Here is a 15,716-nt window from a genome sequence, read left to right on the forward strand (position 1 = left end):
CAAAAACAGCTTCGCTTAAATTAAAACCTATACATTCTCTCTTTTCAGATGTCTGTTCCCTGGTCCCCAGTCATAACAGATGTCTGTTCCCTGGTCCCCAGTCATAACAGATGTCTGTCTGTTCCCTGGTCCCCAGTCATAACAGAGGTCTGTTCCCTGGTCTCCAGTCATAACAGAGGTATGTTCCCTGGTCTCCAGCCATAGCAGAGGTCTGTTCCCCAGTCATAGTAGAGGTCTGTTCCCCAGTCATAACAGATGTCTGTTCCCTGGTCCCCAGTCATAACAGATGTCTGTCCGTTCCCTGGTCCCCAACCACAACAGATGTTTGTTCCCTGGTCCCCTAAATTCACAGAGCGATTCTTCAAAGATACATCAGCATTCTGAAAGAAAACAACAGATTGCAAATATGCCAAGGGACTTTTATTAAAAAGAAATATATACTGAACAAGAGTAAATGCAACAATTAACAATTTGACGTAGCTACAGTTCATATCAGGAAATCAGTCAACTGAAATAAAGTCATTAGGCCCTAATTTATGGATTTCACGGGGAGCCGGGCTCAGCCAATCAGAATGAGTTTTTTCCCCACAAAAGGGCTGTATTACAGACAGAAATACTCCTCAGTTTCAGCTGTCCGGGTGGCTGCTCTCAGAAGATCCCGCAGGTGAAGAAGCCGGATGTGGCGGTCGTGGGTAGGCGTGGTTACACGTGGTCTGCTGTTGTGAGACCAGTTGGACGTGCTGCCAAATTCTCTAAAACGATGTTGGAAACGGTAACTAACATTACATTCTCTGGCAACAGCTCTGGTGGAGATTCCTGCTGTCAGCATGTCAACCACACGCTTCCTCAAAACTTGAGACATCTGTGGCATTGTGTTTTGTGACAAAACTGCACATTTTAGAGAGGCCTTTTATTGTCCCCAGCACAAGGTGCACCTGTGTAATGATCATGCTGTTTAATCAGCTCCTTGATATGCCACACCTGTCAGGTGGATGGATCATCTTGACAAAACGAGAAATGCTGACTAACAGCGATGTAAACAAATTTGAGAAAAATAAACTTTGTGCAAATGGAACATTTCTAGGATCTTTTGTTTCAGCCCATGAAACATAGGACCAACACTTTACGTTTATATTTGTGTTAAGTATAGATTAAAAGGGCCTCTCTAGTGACACAGTGGATCTACAGCACTGCATTGCAGTGTTAGCTGTGCCACTAGAGATTCTGGGTTCGTGTCCAGGATCTGTTGCAGCTGGCCGCGACAGGGAGACAGCGCACAATTGGCCCAGCGTCGTCCGGGTTAGGAGAGGGTTCGGCCCAGCGTCGTCCGGGTTAGGGGAGGGTTTGGCCCAGCGTCGTCCGGGTTAGGGGAGGGTTTGGCCCAGCGTCGTCCGGGTTAGGGGAGGGTTTGGCCCAGCGTTGTCCGGGTTAGGGGAGGGTTCGGCCCAGCGCTGTCCGGGTTAGGGGAGGGTTCGGCCCAGCGCTGTCCGGGTTAGGGGGAGGGTTCGGCAGGCAGGGATGTCCTTCAACCATCGTGCACTAGCGACTCCTATGGCTTGCCAGATGCTGACACGGTCACCAGGTGTATGGTGTTTCCCTTGACACATTGGTGCTGCTGGCTTAAGTGGGCATTGTGTCAAGGAGCAGTGTGCCCTGGTTGGGTTTCGGAGGACGCACGGCCCTCGACCGTCGCCTTTCCTGAATCCGTACGGAAATTGCAGCAATAAGACAATTGGATACCATGAAAATGGGGAGAAAACGGGGTATAAAAACACACAAAAAAACTAAAAAAGTTGATTAAATATCTGAAGGCTTCATCATCTACAATATAAATCTATAGCCGTGGATTACATGCATGTTAAAACAGAGGTTGATATTAGTTACATATTTACATGAATGGTTAAATGCATGTCGCATCAGTTTTCCCTGAGAGCAAAGCTTTTTGTCTGGGTCAGACCACGTGATAGGTAGTGGTCTGGGTCAGACCACGTGATAGGTAGTGGTCTGGGTTGATGACCGGTGTTACAACAGGAAGCTGATCAGGCCATTACTCGTTTCCTTCAGCGACGTGAGACAACGTTACACACAACGTTACACACAACGTTACACACAACATTACACACAACGTTACACACAACATTACACACAACATTACACACTTAAAAGAGATGAATCATGCTGGACAATCCAGTTACAACCACAGCTCTGGTTTTTTTCCCAGTTTCAGAACCGAGACCCCGTCACACCATTTCATTTTCTCTCCTGCCGCACGTCACCCAAATCATGAAGAGAGTATTTTTAAAAAGGTCCATCTCTGACATCACTGGGCATAATCACACCGAGTGGCAGACCATCGGAGCTCTGTGGGGACGGAAATGGTTCTATTTATGTAAAGTGACATTAAGCTAGAGACAAAGTGCCCAATTACAGATCCACTTCCAGCCCGTATGCATTGTGTACCTCTGAAAGGATTGCGTAGGACTATATGGGTCAGTTGCGTAGGGCTATATGGGTCAGTTGCGTAGGACTATATGGGTCAGTTGCGTAGGACTATATGGGTCAGTTGTGTAGGACTATATGGGTCAGTTGCGTAGGACTATATGGGTCAGTTGCGTAGGACTATATGGGTCAGTTGCGTAGGACTATATGGATCAGTTGCGTAGGACTATATGGGTCAGTTGCTTAGGACTATATGGGTCAGTTGCGTAGGACTATATGGGTCAGTTGCGTAGGACTTTATGGGTCAGTTGCTTAGGACTATATGGGTCAGTTGCTTAGGACTATATGGGTCAGTTGCGTAGGACTATATGGGTCAGTTGCGTAGGACTATATGGGTCAGTTGCGTAGGACTATATGGGTCAGTTGCGTAGGACTATATGGGTCAGTTGCGTAGGACTATATGGGTCAGTTGCTTAGGACTATATGGGTCAGTTGCGTAGGACTATATGGGTCAGTTGCGTAGGACTACATGGGTCAGTTGAACAAAGCTTTGCCAGAGACCAAGGTGGAGATACTCTCATATTGCTAATACTGGTCTAATAGTTTTAGGCATCTAAAATAGTTACAGGTCGTGAGCGGTGTTTGGGAATCGGGAACGGTGTCTGGGAATCGGGAGCGGGGTCTGGGAATCGGGAGCGGGGTCTGGGAATCGGGAGCGGGGTTTGGGAATCGGGAGCGGGGTTTGGGAATCGGGAGCGGGGTTTGGGAATCGGGAGCGGGGTTTGGGAATCGGGAGTAGGCATGATGGTGGGAGTTTATTTTTGCCCTTGTAGGCCATCATAACATACAGCCTCACTATACTGTAACCTTCTAACCAGAGGGAAGTGTGGAAACTGGACCCTTCAGTCCACCATTTTGGCTCCTTACTGTACATTCAGCCTCTTCAGCAGTCACACAGCCTCCTACTAACCACACAGGGACATGTTATGGCCATTTTGGAACATTTGTCACATTCAGTTACATTACAAATGGCCTCCCAGTTGCACACACACAGATTAGTTGGAAGTACAGAGCCATTTGTGTATCTTTACAATGAGCCTCTTCCCCATCAGTCTCATCACACACCATAGCCTGACCACAGAGCAGAGGTGAAACTGAACTGGACGGTGAGCCATGTTGGCCCTATTCACTCAGCCAATTCATCAGTCTCATCACACACCATAGCCTGACCACAGAACAGAGGTGAAACTGAACTGGACAGTGAGCCATGTTGGCTCTATTCACTCAGCCAATTCATCAGTCTCATCACACACTATAGCCTGACCACAGAGTAGAGGTGAAACTGAACTGGACGGTGAGCCATGTTGGCTCTATTCACTCAGCCAATTCATCAGTCTCATCACACACTATAGCCTGACCACAGAGTAGAGGTGAAACTGAACTGGACAGTGAGCCATGTTGGCTCTATTCACTCAGCCAATTCATCAGTCTCATCACACCAGGACAACCAGGAATTTTAAAAAGAAAAACGAATGACAAGTAAAACAAATATATATACAGATCATCAACATAGTTGTTTGGCTCATATAAATTGTTAGTTACTATGTAGTAGAGAGGGTAAGTTTCATTCATGGAAACTCCTGGGGAGTCTTTCAGAAGGAAACAGTTGATCAAATGAATCTGTGTCCATATCAGTTTGAATGCGCCGTCCTACATTAGGTGTCCACTCTGTATGTGGCAGTTTTGAACTTTGACCCCAGCACGTCCTCAGTGTGTCCATCGGGGCAACAAAAACAAAACAACAGTTACACAGACAGTGGTTGGCCAGTCTCCCATCAGGGGGAGGAATCAGAGTGTTGTTGACAGGTCAAAGGGTCAAATTTCCTTACGGTATAGACCGGTAGAAGGCGGAGAACGTTACACTGCATGGGCAACAATGAAAAACCACATTCTAACAGATACACGCAGCAGGCAAGGCTCACACCTACATTTGTCTGTTGACCCACGGAGAGATTATATTGGTGCATTTGGTGTCAGTCAGCTCTCTCATTGGTTGATAGTGCTTGAAGGCAGCTCATTGGTCTGTCTGAGAACAGGCTTGTGTAATTAGTGGGTGGAGCCTGCAGTTCCAGATCACTCATTGGTCTGTCTGAGAACAGGCTTGTGTAATTAGTGGGTGGAGCCTGCAGTTCCGGATCACACATTGGTTTCCAGCCCCTGGAGGCGGTCCATCCTCTGCACGTTGCGCTCAATAGTGGCCTGGCACGTGATTGGTTCAGCACATTCTGACAGGAACCAACCCCTCTCGCCATCACGGAGTCGCTCGCCCTCATACCAGCCTGAAAGAGAGACACACACCACTCTATATTCCTTTATTTACCCTTCAGAAAATCACTTCACAGGGCTGCAGGGCCACAGGCCTGAAGGAAATCGTTTCCTGTTCAAAGCAGGAAGTGAGCACTAAGCTAGCTCTTGAACTCTTAAATGGCGTCCGTTTGATGCACTATTCTGTCTGTTCTACAAAGCCCTTTTACATGAAAGAGATGGTTGCCATGGAGACACAAAGGTAAGGTACCTTTAACCTTGAGTGTGTGACTGTGTGTGCGCATCAACACGACACAGATACATCTCTTTCAATGATTTTCCAGGGAGAACAGAAACAAGGAGAAAAAAAACAAGTGAGAGACCAATAAGAGGAGGTGGAAAGAGGGACGACAGAGAGAGAGAGAGGCAGGCAGAGAGAGAGAGGCAGGCAGAGAGAGAGAGAGAGAGGCAGGCAGAGAGAGAAAGAGGCAGGCAGAGAGAGAGAGAGAGAGAGAGAGAGAGGCAGGCAGAGAGAGAGAGAGAGGCAGGCAGAGAGAGGGAGAAAGGCAGGCAGGGGGAGAGAGAGAGGCAGGCAGAGAGAGAGAGAGAGGGAGAAAGGCCGGCAGGGGGAGAGAGAGAGGCAGGCAGAGAGAGAGAGAGGCAGGCAGCGAGAGAGAGGCAGGCAGCGAGAGAGAGAGAAAGGCAGGCAGCGAGAGAGAGAGAGAGAGAGAGAGAGAGAGAGAGAGAGAGAGAGAGCGAGAGAGAGGCAGGCAGAGAGAGAGAGAGAGAGAGGCAGGTAGAGAGAGAGAGAGGCAGGCAGAGAGAGAGAGAGAGAGAGGCAGGTAGAGAGAGAGAGGCAGGCAGGCAGAGAGGCAGAGAGAGACGCAGACAGAGAGAGGCAGAGAGAGACGCAGACAGAGAGAGGCAGAGAGAGATGCAGACAGAGGGAGGCAGAGTGAGACGCAGACAGAGAGAGGCAGAGAGAGACGCAGACAGAGAGAGGCAGAGAGAGAGAGAGAGGCAGGTAGAGAGAGAGGCAGGTAGAGAGAGAGAGGCAGGCAGAGAGAGAGAAGCAGACAGAGAGAGAGAGAGACGCAGACAGAGGGAGGCAGAGAGAGACGCAGACATTGAGAGGCAGAGAGAGACAGGCAGAGAGACAGGCAGAGAGAGACGCAGACAGAGAGACAGAGAGAGACGCAGACAGAGAGAGACACAGACAGAGAGAGAGGCAGAGAGAGACACAGACAGAGAGAGGCAGAGAGAGACGCAGACAGAGGGAGGCAGAGAGAGATGCAGAGAGAGAGAGGCAGACAGAGAGAGGCAGAGAGAGACGCAGACAGAGAGACAGAGAGAGACGCAGACAGAGAGAGACACAGACAGAGAGAGAAGCAGAGAGAGACGCAGACAGAGATGGGAGGCAGAGAGAGACACAGACAGAGAGAGGCAGACAGAGACGCAGACAGAGAGAGGCAGAGAGAGATGCAGAGAGAGAGAGGCAGAGAGAGTCGCAGACAGAGAGAGAGAGATGAGAGTAACAGTCATCAAATCAAATCTATTCATAAAGCCCTTCGTACATCAGATGATATCTCAAAGTGCTGTACAGAAACCCAGTCTAAAACCCCCAAACAGCAAGCAATGCAGGTGTAGAAGCACGGTGGCTAGGAACAACTCCCAGTGTAACGTACCGTCCTCCACAGTCTGTGACACCAGGACCACGTCAGCCACCTGCAGTGACAGCTCATCAGGCTGCTTGGCTGTGTACGTCCTCGTCACCACCACCTGCATGGCATCTGGGACAACACAAACACAACACAGAGTTAAACTCTGGGACAACACAAACACAACACAGAGTTAAACTCTGGGACAATACAAACACAACACAGAGTTTAAACTCTAACCCTGGTACAACACAAACACAACACAGAGTTTAAACTCTAATCCTGGTACAACACAAACACAACACAGAGTTAAACTCTGGGACAACACAAACACAACACAGAGTTAAACTCTGGGACAACACAAACACAACACAGAGTTAAACTCTGGGACAACACAAACACAACACAGAGTTAAACTCTGGGACAACACAAACACAACACAGAGTTTAAACTCTAATCCTGGTACAACACAAACACAACACAGAGTTAAACTCTGGGACAACACAAACACAACACAGAGTTAAACTCTGGGACAACACAAACACAACACAGAGTTAAACTCTGGTACAACACAAACACAACACAGAACAGTTATTTTTGTTTTGTTTATTAAGTTTAACAGAAAAGCCCTGAAAATGACTCATGTGTTTACTACCGAATGCAAAAGAACTGATGAACCATTCAAGCAGATAAACAGGTTATACCTCCTAATGCTTTACTGCAGGCAAATTACAATCTGGACCTGAAAACCAGTTCACTGCTAAGTTTCAGTCTTCCTCACTAATTAAAGGGATAGTTCCGGATTTTTGGCAATTGCTAACTAGCGTTAGCAAAATGACTTGAAGTCTATGGGAACAGCTAGCATGCAATTGCTCCTGTAGACTTCCAGTCATTATGCTAACGGTGGTTAGCATTGACTTGCAAAACAAAAAACTCCCACAGTATCCCTTTAAGGACTGATTTAGACAGAAAAGCAGCAGTACTCCAGACCTACAGCTTGGATTTGAATCCCCTTGTCGTCTCCCTCAGACAGGGAGACAGTTCTACTGCTTCACCACTAGGTGGTGCTGTGGGACTACATTGTGAGATCCACTGACAAGTCAAGTTTTTGTTTTTATTTAACCTTTAGTTAAACTAGGCAAGTAAGCTAAGAACAAATTCTTATTTTCAGTGACAGCCTACTGGGGAACAGTGGGTTAACTGCCTTGTTCAGGGGAACAGTGGGTTAACTGCCTTGTTCAGGGGAACAGTGGGTTAACTGCCTTGTTCAGGGGAACAGTGGGTTAACTGCCTTGTTCAGGGGAACAGTGGGTTAACTGCCTTGTTCAGGGGAACAGTGGGTTAACTGCCTTGTTCAGGGGAACAGTGGGTTAACTGCCTTGTTCAGGGGAACAGTGGGTTAACTGCCTTGTTCAGGGGAACAGTGGGTTAACTGCCTTGTTCAGGGGAACAGTGGGTTAACTGCCTTGTTCAGGGGAACAGTGGGTTAACTGCCTTGTTCAGGGGAACAGTGGGTTAACTGCCTTGTTCAGGGGAACAGTGGGTTAACTGCCTTGTTCAGGGGAACAGTGGGTTAACAGCCTTGTTCAGGGGAACAGTGGGTTAACTGCCTTGTTCAGGGGAACAGTGGGTTAACTGCCTTGTTCAGGGGAACAGTGGGTTAACTGCCTTGTTCAGGGGAACAGTGGGTTAACTGCCTTGTTCAGGGGAACAGTGGGTTAACTGCCTTGTTCAGGGGAACAGTGGGTTAACTGCCTTGTTCAGGGGAACAGTGGGTTAACTGCCTTGTTCAGGGGAACAGTGGGTTAACTGCCTTGTTCAGGGGAACAGTGGGTTAACTGCCTTGTTCAGGGGAACAGTGGGTTAACTGCCTTGTTCAGGGGAACAGTGGGTTAACAGCCTTGTTCAGGGGAACAGTGGGTTAACTGCCTTGTTCAGGGGAACAGTGGGTTAACTGCCTTATTCAGGGGAACAGTGGGTTAACTGCCTTGTTCAGGGGAACAGTGGGTTAAACTGCCTTGTTCAGGGGAACAGTGGGTTAACTGCCTTGTTCAGGGGAACAGTGGGTTAACTGCCTTGTTCAGGGGAACAGTGGGTTAACTGCCTTGTTCAGGGGAACAGCGGGTTAACTGCCTTGTTCAGGGGAACAGTGGGTTAACTGCCTTGTTCAGGGGAACAGCGGGTTAACTGCCTTGTTCAGGGGAACAGTGGGTTAACTGCCTTGTTCAGGGGAACAGCGGGTTAACTGCCTTGTTCAGGGGAACAGTGGGTTAACTGCCTTGTTCAGGGGAACAGTGGGGTTAACTGCCTTGTTCAGGGGAACAGTGGGTTAACTGCCTTGTTCAGGGGAACAGTGGGTTAACTGCCTTATTCGTTGTTTTGCCACCTTGTTCAGGGGCAGAACAACGTATTTGTACCTTGTCAGCTCAGGGATTCGATCTACCAACCTTTTGGTTAAAAGTCCAACGCGTCAACCACTAGGCTACCTGCCGCCCCAAGTTCGATAGTACTGTCTGAATATAGGTAGGTGTGTGTGTGTGTTGAACTCACTGGTCCGGTCTTGGTTCTTCTCGTCGTTGCTGCTCTGGCCCAGAGCAGTGATCCAGCGAGCACGCTCATTCCTGTTGAACAGACACACAGCATTTTACAACACTTTTCAATACTTTCTGTCTTACTTGTTAGTGAGTCATTTGTCATGTTCCGTGTGGCCAGGAAGAAGAAAAACACAATTTAATTTCAGTTTTACTTTCCTATTTTCCACCATAGCTGATACTGTCAACCCAGAGTCCTGTTTCAACTCACAACAACCCAGGGGCCTGTTTCAACTCACAACAACCCAGAGGCCTGTTTCAACTCACAACAACCCAGGGGCCTGTTTCAACTCACAACAACCATGGGGCCTGTTTCAACTCACAACAACCATGGGGCCTGTTTCAACTCACAACAACCCAGGGGCCTGTTTCAACTCACAACAACCATGGGGCCTGTTTCAACTCACAACAACCCAGAGGCCTGTTTCAACTCACAACAACCCAGGGGCCTGTTTCAACTCACAACAACCCAGAGGCCTGTTTCAACTCACAACAACCCAGAGGCCTGTTTCAACTCACAACAACCCAGGGGCCTGTTTCAACTCACAACAACCCAGGGGCCTGTTTCAACTCACAACAACCCAGAGGCCTGTTTCAACTCACAACAACCCAGGGGCCTGTTTCAACTCACAACAACCTCACAGCATCACACACAACAACAACCCAGGGGCCTGTTTCAACTCACAACAACCTCACAGCATCACACACAACAACAACCCAGGGGCCTGTTTCAACTCACAACAACCTCACAGCATCACACACAACAACAACCTCACAGCATCACACACAACAACAACCTCACATCATCACACACAACAACAACCTCACAGCATCACAGACAACAACCTCACAGCATCGGACAAAACAACAATCTCACAGTACCACAGACAACCACAACCTAAAGGCATCACACACAACAACAATCTCACAGTATCACAGACAACAACAACCTCACAGCATCACACGCAACAACCTCACAGCATCACACACAACAACAACCTCACAGCATCAAAGACAACAACAACCTCACAGCATCACACACAACAACAACCTCACAGCATCACACAAAACAACAATCTCACAGTACCACAGACAACCACAACCTCACAGCATCACACGCAACAACAACCTCACAGCATCACACACAACAACAACCTCACAGCATCACACACAACAACAACCTCACAGCATCACACACAACCAACCTCACAGCATCACACACAACAACCTCACAGCATCACAAACAACAACCTCACAGCATCACACACAACAACAACCTCACAGCATCACACACAACAAAAACTTCACAGCATCACAGACAACAATCTCACAGCATCACAGACAACAACCTCACAGCATCACAGACAACAACCTCACAGCATCGCACACAACAACCTCACAGCATCGCACACAACAACAACCTCACAGCATCACACACAACAACCTAACAGCATAACACACAACAACAACCTCACAGCATCAAATACAACAACCTCACAGCATCAAATACAACAACCTCACAGCATCACACACAACAACCTCACAGCATCACACACAACAACCTCACAGCATCACAAAAGCACATTACAACAGAGTAATACACTGATTAAGGAGCTGACCTTTTTCTCCCCCCTCTCCTATCCCCTCCCCCCCACCCGTCTCCTCCTCTCCCCCCGCCCGTCTCCTAATCTCCTCTCCTCTCCCCCCCGCCCGTCTCCTCCCCTCCCCTCTCCCGTCTCCTAATCTCCTCTCCCCCCCGCCCGTCTCCTCCTCTCCCCTCTCCCGTCTCCTCTCCTCTCCCCCCGCCCGTCTCCTCCTCTCCCCATCTCCCCTCTCCCGTCTCCTAATCTCCTCTCCTCTCCCCCCTGCCCGTCTCCTCCTCTCCCCTCTCCTAATCTCCTCTCCCCCCCGCCCGTCTCCTCCTCTCCCCTCTCCTAATCTCCTCTCCCCCCCGCCTGTCTCCTCCTCTCCCCATCTCCCCTCTCCCGTCTCCTCCTCTCCTCTCCCCCAGCCCGTCTCCTAATCTCCTCTCCTCTCCCCCAGCCCGTCTCATCCTCTCCCCTCTCCTCTCCCCTCTCCCGTCTCCTCCTCTTCTCCCCTCTCCCGTCTCCTCCTCTTCTCACCTCTCCCGTCTCCTCCTCTTCTCACCTCTCCCGTCTACTCCTCTCCCCTCTCCCGTCTCCCTCTCTCCCCTCTCCCTTCTCCTCCTCCTCTCCCCTCTCCCGTCTCCTCCTCTCCCCTCTCCTCCCCTCTCCCGTCTCCTCCTCTCCCCTCTCACGTCTCCTCCTCTCCCCTCTCACGTCTCCTCCTCTCCCCTCTCACGTCTCCTCCTCTTCTCACCTCTCCCGTCTACTCCTCTCCCCTCTCCCGTCTCCTTCTCTCCCCTCTCCCTTCTCCTCCTCCTCTCCCCTCTCCCGTCTCCTCCTCTCCCGTCTCACGTCTCCTCCTCTTACGTCTCCTCCTCCTCTCCCCTCTCCCGTCTCCTCCCCTCTCCTCCTCTCCCCTCTCACGTCTCCTCCTCTCCCCTCTCGTCTCCTCCTCTCCCGTCTCCTCCTCCTCTCCCCTCTCACGTCTCCTCCTCCTCTCCCCTCTCACGTCTCCTCCTCCTCTCCCGTCTCCTCCTCTCCCCTCTCATGTCTCCTCCTCTCCCCTCTCCTCCTCCTCCTCCTCCTCTCCCCCTCTTCTCCCCTCTCCCGTCTCCTCCTCTTCTCCCCTCTCCTCTCCCGTCTCCTCCTCTTCTCCCCTCTCCTCTCCCGTCTCCTCCTCTTCTCCCCCCCTCTCCCGTCTCCTCCTCTCCCGTCAACAGTCAGTCAGTCAGTCACAACACACACTAGACTACAGCTGTATTAGTCAATAAAGGGAGAAATGTGCATGTTCTGTCATCCTGTGAGCTCTCATCCCCCCCCAGTGCTCATCCCTGAGAGGGAGAACAGAGGTGTTTTGATTCAGTTGAACAGGGACAGAGGCTAATTCACGGGAAAGGAACAGAGCAGTCTCTGGTGAATGGAAGGAGGGGCACAGGTCAGGTTTCACCAGGTAACTCTACCTGCCACCTCGCCTGCCCACACCAAAGGAGAGAGGAAGATTTAGAGAAAGAGAGAGGGGGTGGTCAGAGAAAAGGAGAGAGGAAGATTTAGAGAAAGAGAGAGGGGGTGGTCAGAGAAAAGGAGAGAGGAAGATTTAGAGAAAGAGAGAGGGGGTGGTCAGAGAAAAGGAGAGAAATAAACAAACAGGTAGTGATTTATAGAGGACTGAACTAGATTGACGGATAGAGAGAGAAAAAGAAAGCCTGGGTGGAAAGAGAATGAAAACATAGCGAGAGGGAGAGGGGATAGAGGGGGTGGCAGTCTGTCTCACCCCCACCGTGGACAGCCAGCCAGGACCTGTCTCACCCCCACCGTGGACAGCCAGCCAGGACCTGTCTCACCCCCCACCGTGGAAAGGCAGCCAGGACCTGTCTCACCCCCCACCGTGGACAGGCAGCCAGGACCTGTCTCACCCCCCACCGTGGACAGCCAGCCAGGACCTGTCTCACCCTCCACCGTGGACAGCCAGCCAGGACCTGTCTCACCCCCCACCGTGGACAGCCAGCCAGGACCTGTCTCACCCCCCACCGTGGACAGCCAGGACCTGTCTCACCCCCCACCGTGGACAGCCAGGACCTGTCTCACCCCCCACCGTGGACAGCCAGCCAGGACCTGTCTCACCCTCACCATGGACAGCCAGGACCTGTCTCACCCCCACCATGGACAGCCAGGACTGAGTAACTGAGTAACACAGGTCATATATCACACTGCTGGGGGAAAATACACAGGGTTGGTTCCCTGGTCCTCAGGTAAACCTGTACTGAGTAACACAGGTCATATATCACACGTTTCTCAGCGTGACTGAATGTTTGTGCGGCTGTCTGAGTCTAACGGAGATGTGGGAATGACATCTGTTCATTGCTGGCCTTGGCAGTTGGGGGCGCGCGCGCACACACACACACAGGGTTCCCAAGATAAAACATGCCAGCTGAGGTATCAGGACTATCAAAATACACACCCTCATTCATATATTAGTAAAGGAGCCAATACACACCCTCATTCATAAAGGAGCCAATACACACACATTCCTGTTTGAACACACAGCCGCAAACAGGCATCATGTGTGCACCGCGATTTAATAGTTATGTGTGGAATGGAAGGCACATACCGACAGGTCTCTGGTTAAAACAACCATAAAGCTCTCTCTCTGTCTGTGTGTGTGTGTGTGTGTGTGTGTGTGTAGCAGGAGATTCCTTACTTATTTCAAACCTCTTCACCTCTCATTCACCCTAGGAGTTAATACAATATCAGACTGTTCAAGGCTATAGGCTACAAGTCTAAACGTGTCATCACTATATGAAAACTCCACGAGACGAGAATTACAACTATTGTGAGATGTGTGAGACCTGAGTTCAGTAGAGAGACTGGAGAGGACTGACCTGAGTTCAGTAGAGACTGGAGAGGACTGACCTGAGTTCAGTAGAGACTGGAGAGGACTGACCTGAGTTCAGTAGAGAGACTGGAGAGGACTGACCTGAGTTCAGTAGAGAGACTGGAGAGGACTGACCTGAGTTCAGTAGAGAGACTGGAGAGGACTGGCCTGAGTTCAGTAGAGAGACTGGAGAGGACTGACCTGAGTTCAGTAGAGAGACTGGAGAGGACTGACCTGAGTTCAGTAGAGAGACTGGAGAGGACTGACCTGAGTTCAGTAGAGAGACTGGAGAGGACTGACCTGAGTTCAGTAGAGAGACTGGAGAGGACTGACCTGAGTTCAGTAGAGAGACTGGAGAGGACTGACATGAGTTCAGTAGAGAGACTGGAGAGGACTGACCTGAGTTCAGTAGAGAGACTGGTGAGGACTGACCTGAGTTCAGTAGAGAGACTGGAGAGGACTGACCTGGGTTCAGTAGAGAGACTGGAGAGGACTGACCTGAGTTCAGTAGAGAGACTGGAGAGGACTGACCTGAGTTCAGTAGAGAGACTGGAGAGGACTGACCTGAGTTCAGTAGAGAGACTGGAGAGGACTGACCTGAGTTTAGTAGAGAGACTGGAGAGGACTGACCTGACAATTCAAAACTCCTAACATTCAGACAACACACTGCTCTACCTCTAGCCCAGACCAGGGAACTGCCTCCGGCCCAGACCAGGGAACTGCCTCCGGCCCAGACCAGGGAACTGCCTCCGGCCCAGACCAGGGAACTGCCTCCGGCCCAGACCAGGGAACTGCCTCCGGCCCAGACCAGGGAACTGCCTCCGGCCCAGACCAGGGAACTGCCTCCGGCCCAGACCAGGGAACTGCCTCCGGCCCAGACCAGGGAACTGCCTCCGGCCCAGACCAGGGAACTGCCTCCGGCCCAGACCAGGGAACTGCCTCCAGCCCAGACCAGGGAACTGCCTCCAGCCCAGACCAGGGAACTGCCTCCAGCCCAGACCAGGGAACTGCCTCCAGCCCAGACCAGGGAACTGCCTCCAGCCCAGACCAGGGAACTGCCTCCAGCCCAGACCAGGGAACAGCCTCCAGCCCAGACCAGGGAACAGCCTCTAGCCCAGACCAGGGAACAGCCTCTAGCCCAGACCAGGGAACAGCCTCTAGCCTAGACCAGGGAACTGCCTCTAGCCCAGACCAGGGCTGGCCAGGGAACTACCTCTAGCCCAGACCAGGGCTGGCCAGGGAACTACCTCCAGCCTAGACCAGGGAACTACCTCTAGCCCAGACCAAGGCTGGCCAGGGAACTACCTCTAGCCCAGAACAGGGCTGGCCAGGGAACTACCTCTAGCCCAGACCAGGGCTGGCCAGGGAACTAGAGGAAACAGAGACAGACAGAGTATCTGAGTAACAGAGACAGACAGAGTATCTGAGTATCAGAGACAGACAGAGTATCTGAGTATCAGAGAGACAGAGTATCTGAGTATCAGAGACAGACAGAGTATCTGAGTATCAGAGACAGACAGAGTATCTGAGTATCAGAGACAGACAGAGTATCTGAGTATCAGAGACAGACAGAGTATCTGAGTATCGGAGACAGACAGAGTATCTGAGTATCGGAGACAGACAGAGTATCTGAGTATCGGAGACAGACAGAGTATCTGAGTATCGGAGACAGACAGAGTATCTGAGTATCGGAGACAGACAGAGTATCTGAGTATCAGAGACAGACAGAGTATCTGAGTATCGGAGACAGACAGAGTATCTGAGTATCAGAGAAAGACAGAGTATCTGAGTATCGGAGACAGACAGAGTATCTGAGTATCGGAGACAGACAGAGTATCTGAGTATCGGAGACAGACAGAGTATCTGAGTATCAGAGACAGACAGAGTATCTGAGTATCAGAGACAGACAGAGTATCTGAGTATCGGAGACAGACAGAGTATCTGAGTATCAGAGACAGACAGAGTATCTGAGTATCAGAGACAGACAGAGTATCTGAGTATCAGAGACAGACAGAGTATCTGAGTATTGGAGACAGACAGAGTATCTGAGTATCAGAGACAGACAGAGTATCTGAGTATCGGAGACAGACAGAGTATCTGAGTATCAGAGACAGACAGAGTATCTGAGTATCAGAGACAGACAGAGTATCTGAGTATCGGAGACAGACAGAGTATCTGAGTATCGGAGACAGACAGAGTATCTGAGTATCAGAGACAGACAGAGTATCTGAGTATCAGAGACAGACAGAGTATCTGAGTATCGGAG

At 50.5% G+C, this 15,716-nt stretch overlaps 1 protein-coding gene across 2 annotated transcripts in view; it reads right to left on the reverse strand.

Moving 5' to 3' along the window:
• Positions 1-3,621: 3,621 nt before the first annotated feature.
• LOC110503240 (rho guanine nucleotide exchange factor 26) overlaps positions 3,622-15,716 on the reverse strand; it is an 81,445-nt gene continuing 69,350 nt past the window's right edge. For both annotated transcript variants that reach the window (XM_036961332.1, XM_036961333.1), the window contains exons 13-15: positions 8,952-9,022; positions 6,429-6,533; positions 3,622-4,778 (exon numbers count right to left, since the gene is read on the reverse strand). In XM_036961332.1, the coding sequence (XP_036817227.1) occupies positions 4,636-4,778; positions 6,429-6,533; positions 8,952-9,022 (319 nt within the window). In that variant the 3' untranslated portion in view covers positions 3,622-4,635. The remainder of the gene's footprint in view (positions 4,779-6,428; positions 6,534-8,951; positions 9,023-15,716) is intronic.

Source organism: Oncorhynchus mykiss, chromosome 24 (assembly GCF_013265735.2).
Source record: "Oncorhynchus mykiss isolate Arlee chromosome 24, USDA_OmykA_1.1, whole genome shotgun sequence".
Lineage (NCBI taxonomy): Eukaryota > Metazoa > Chordata > Actinopteri > Salmoniformes > Salmonidae > Oncorhynchus > Oncorhynchus mykiss.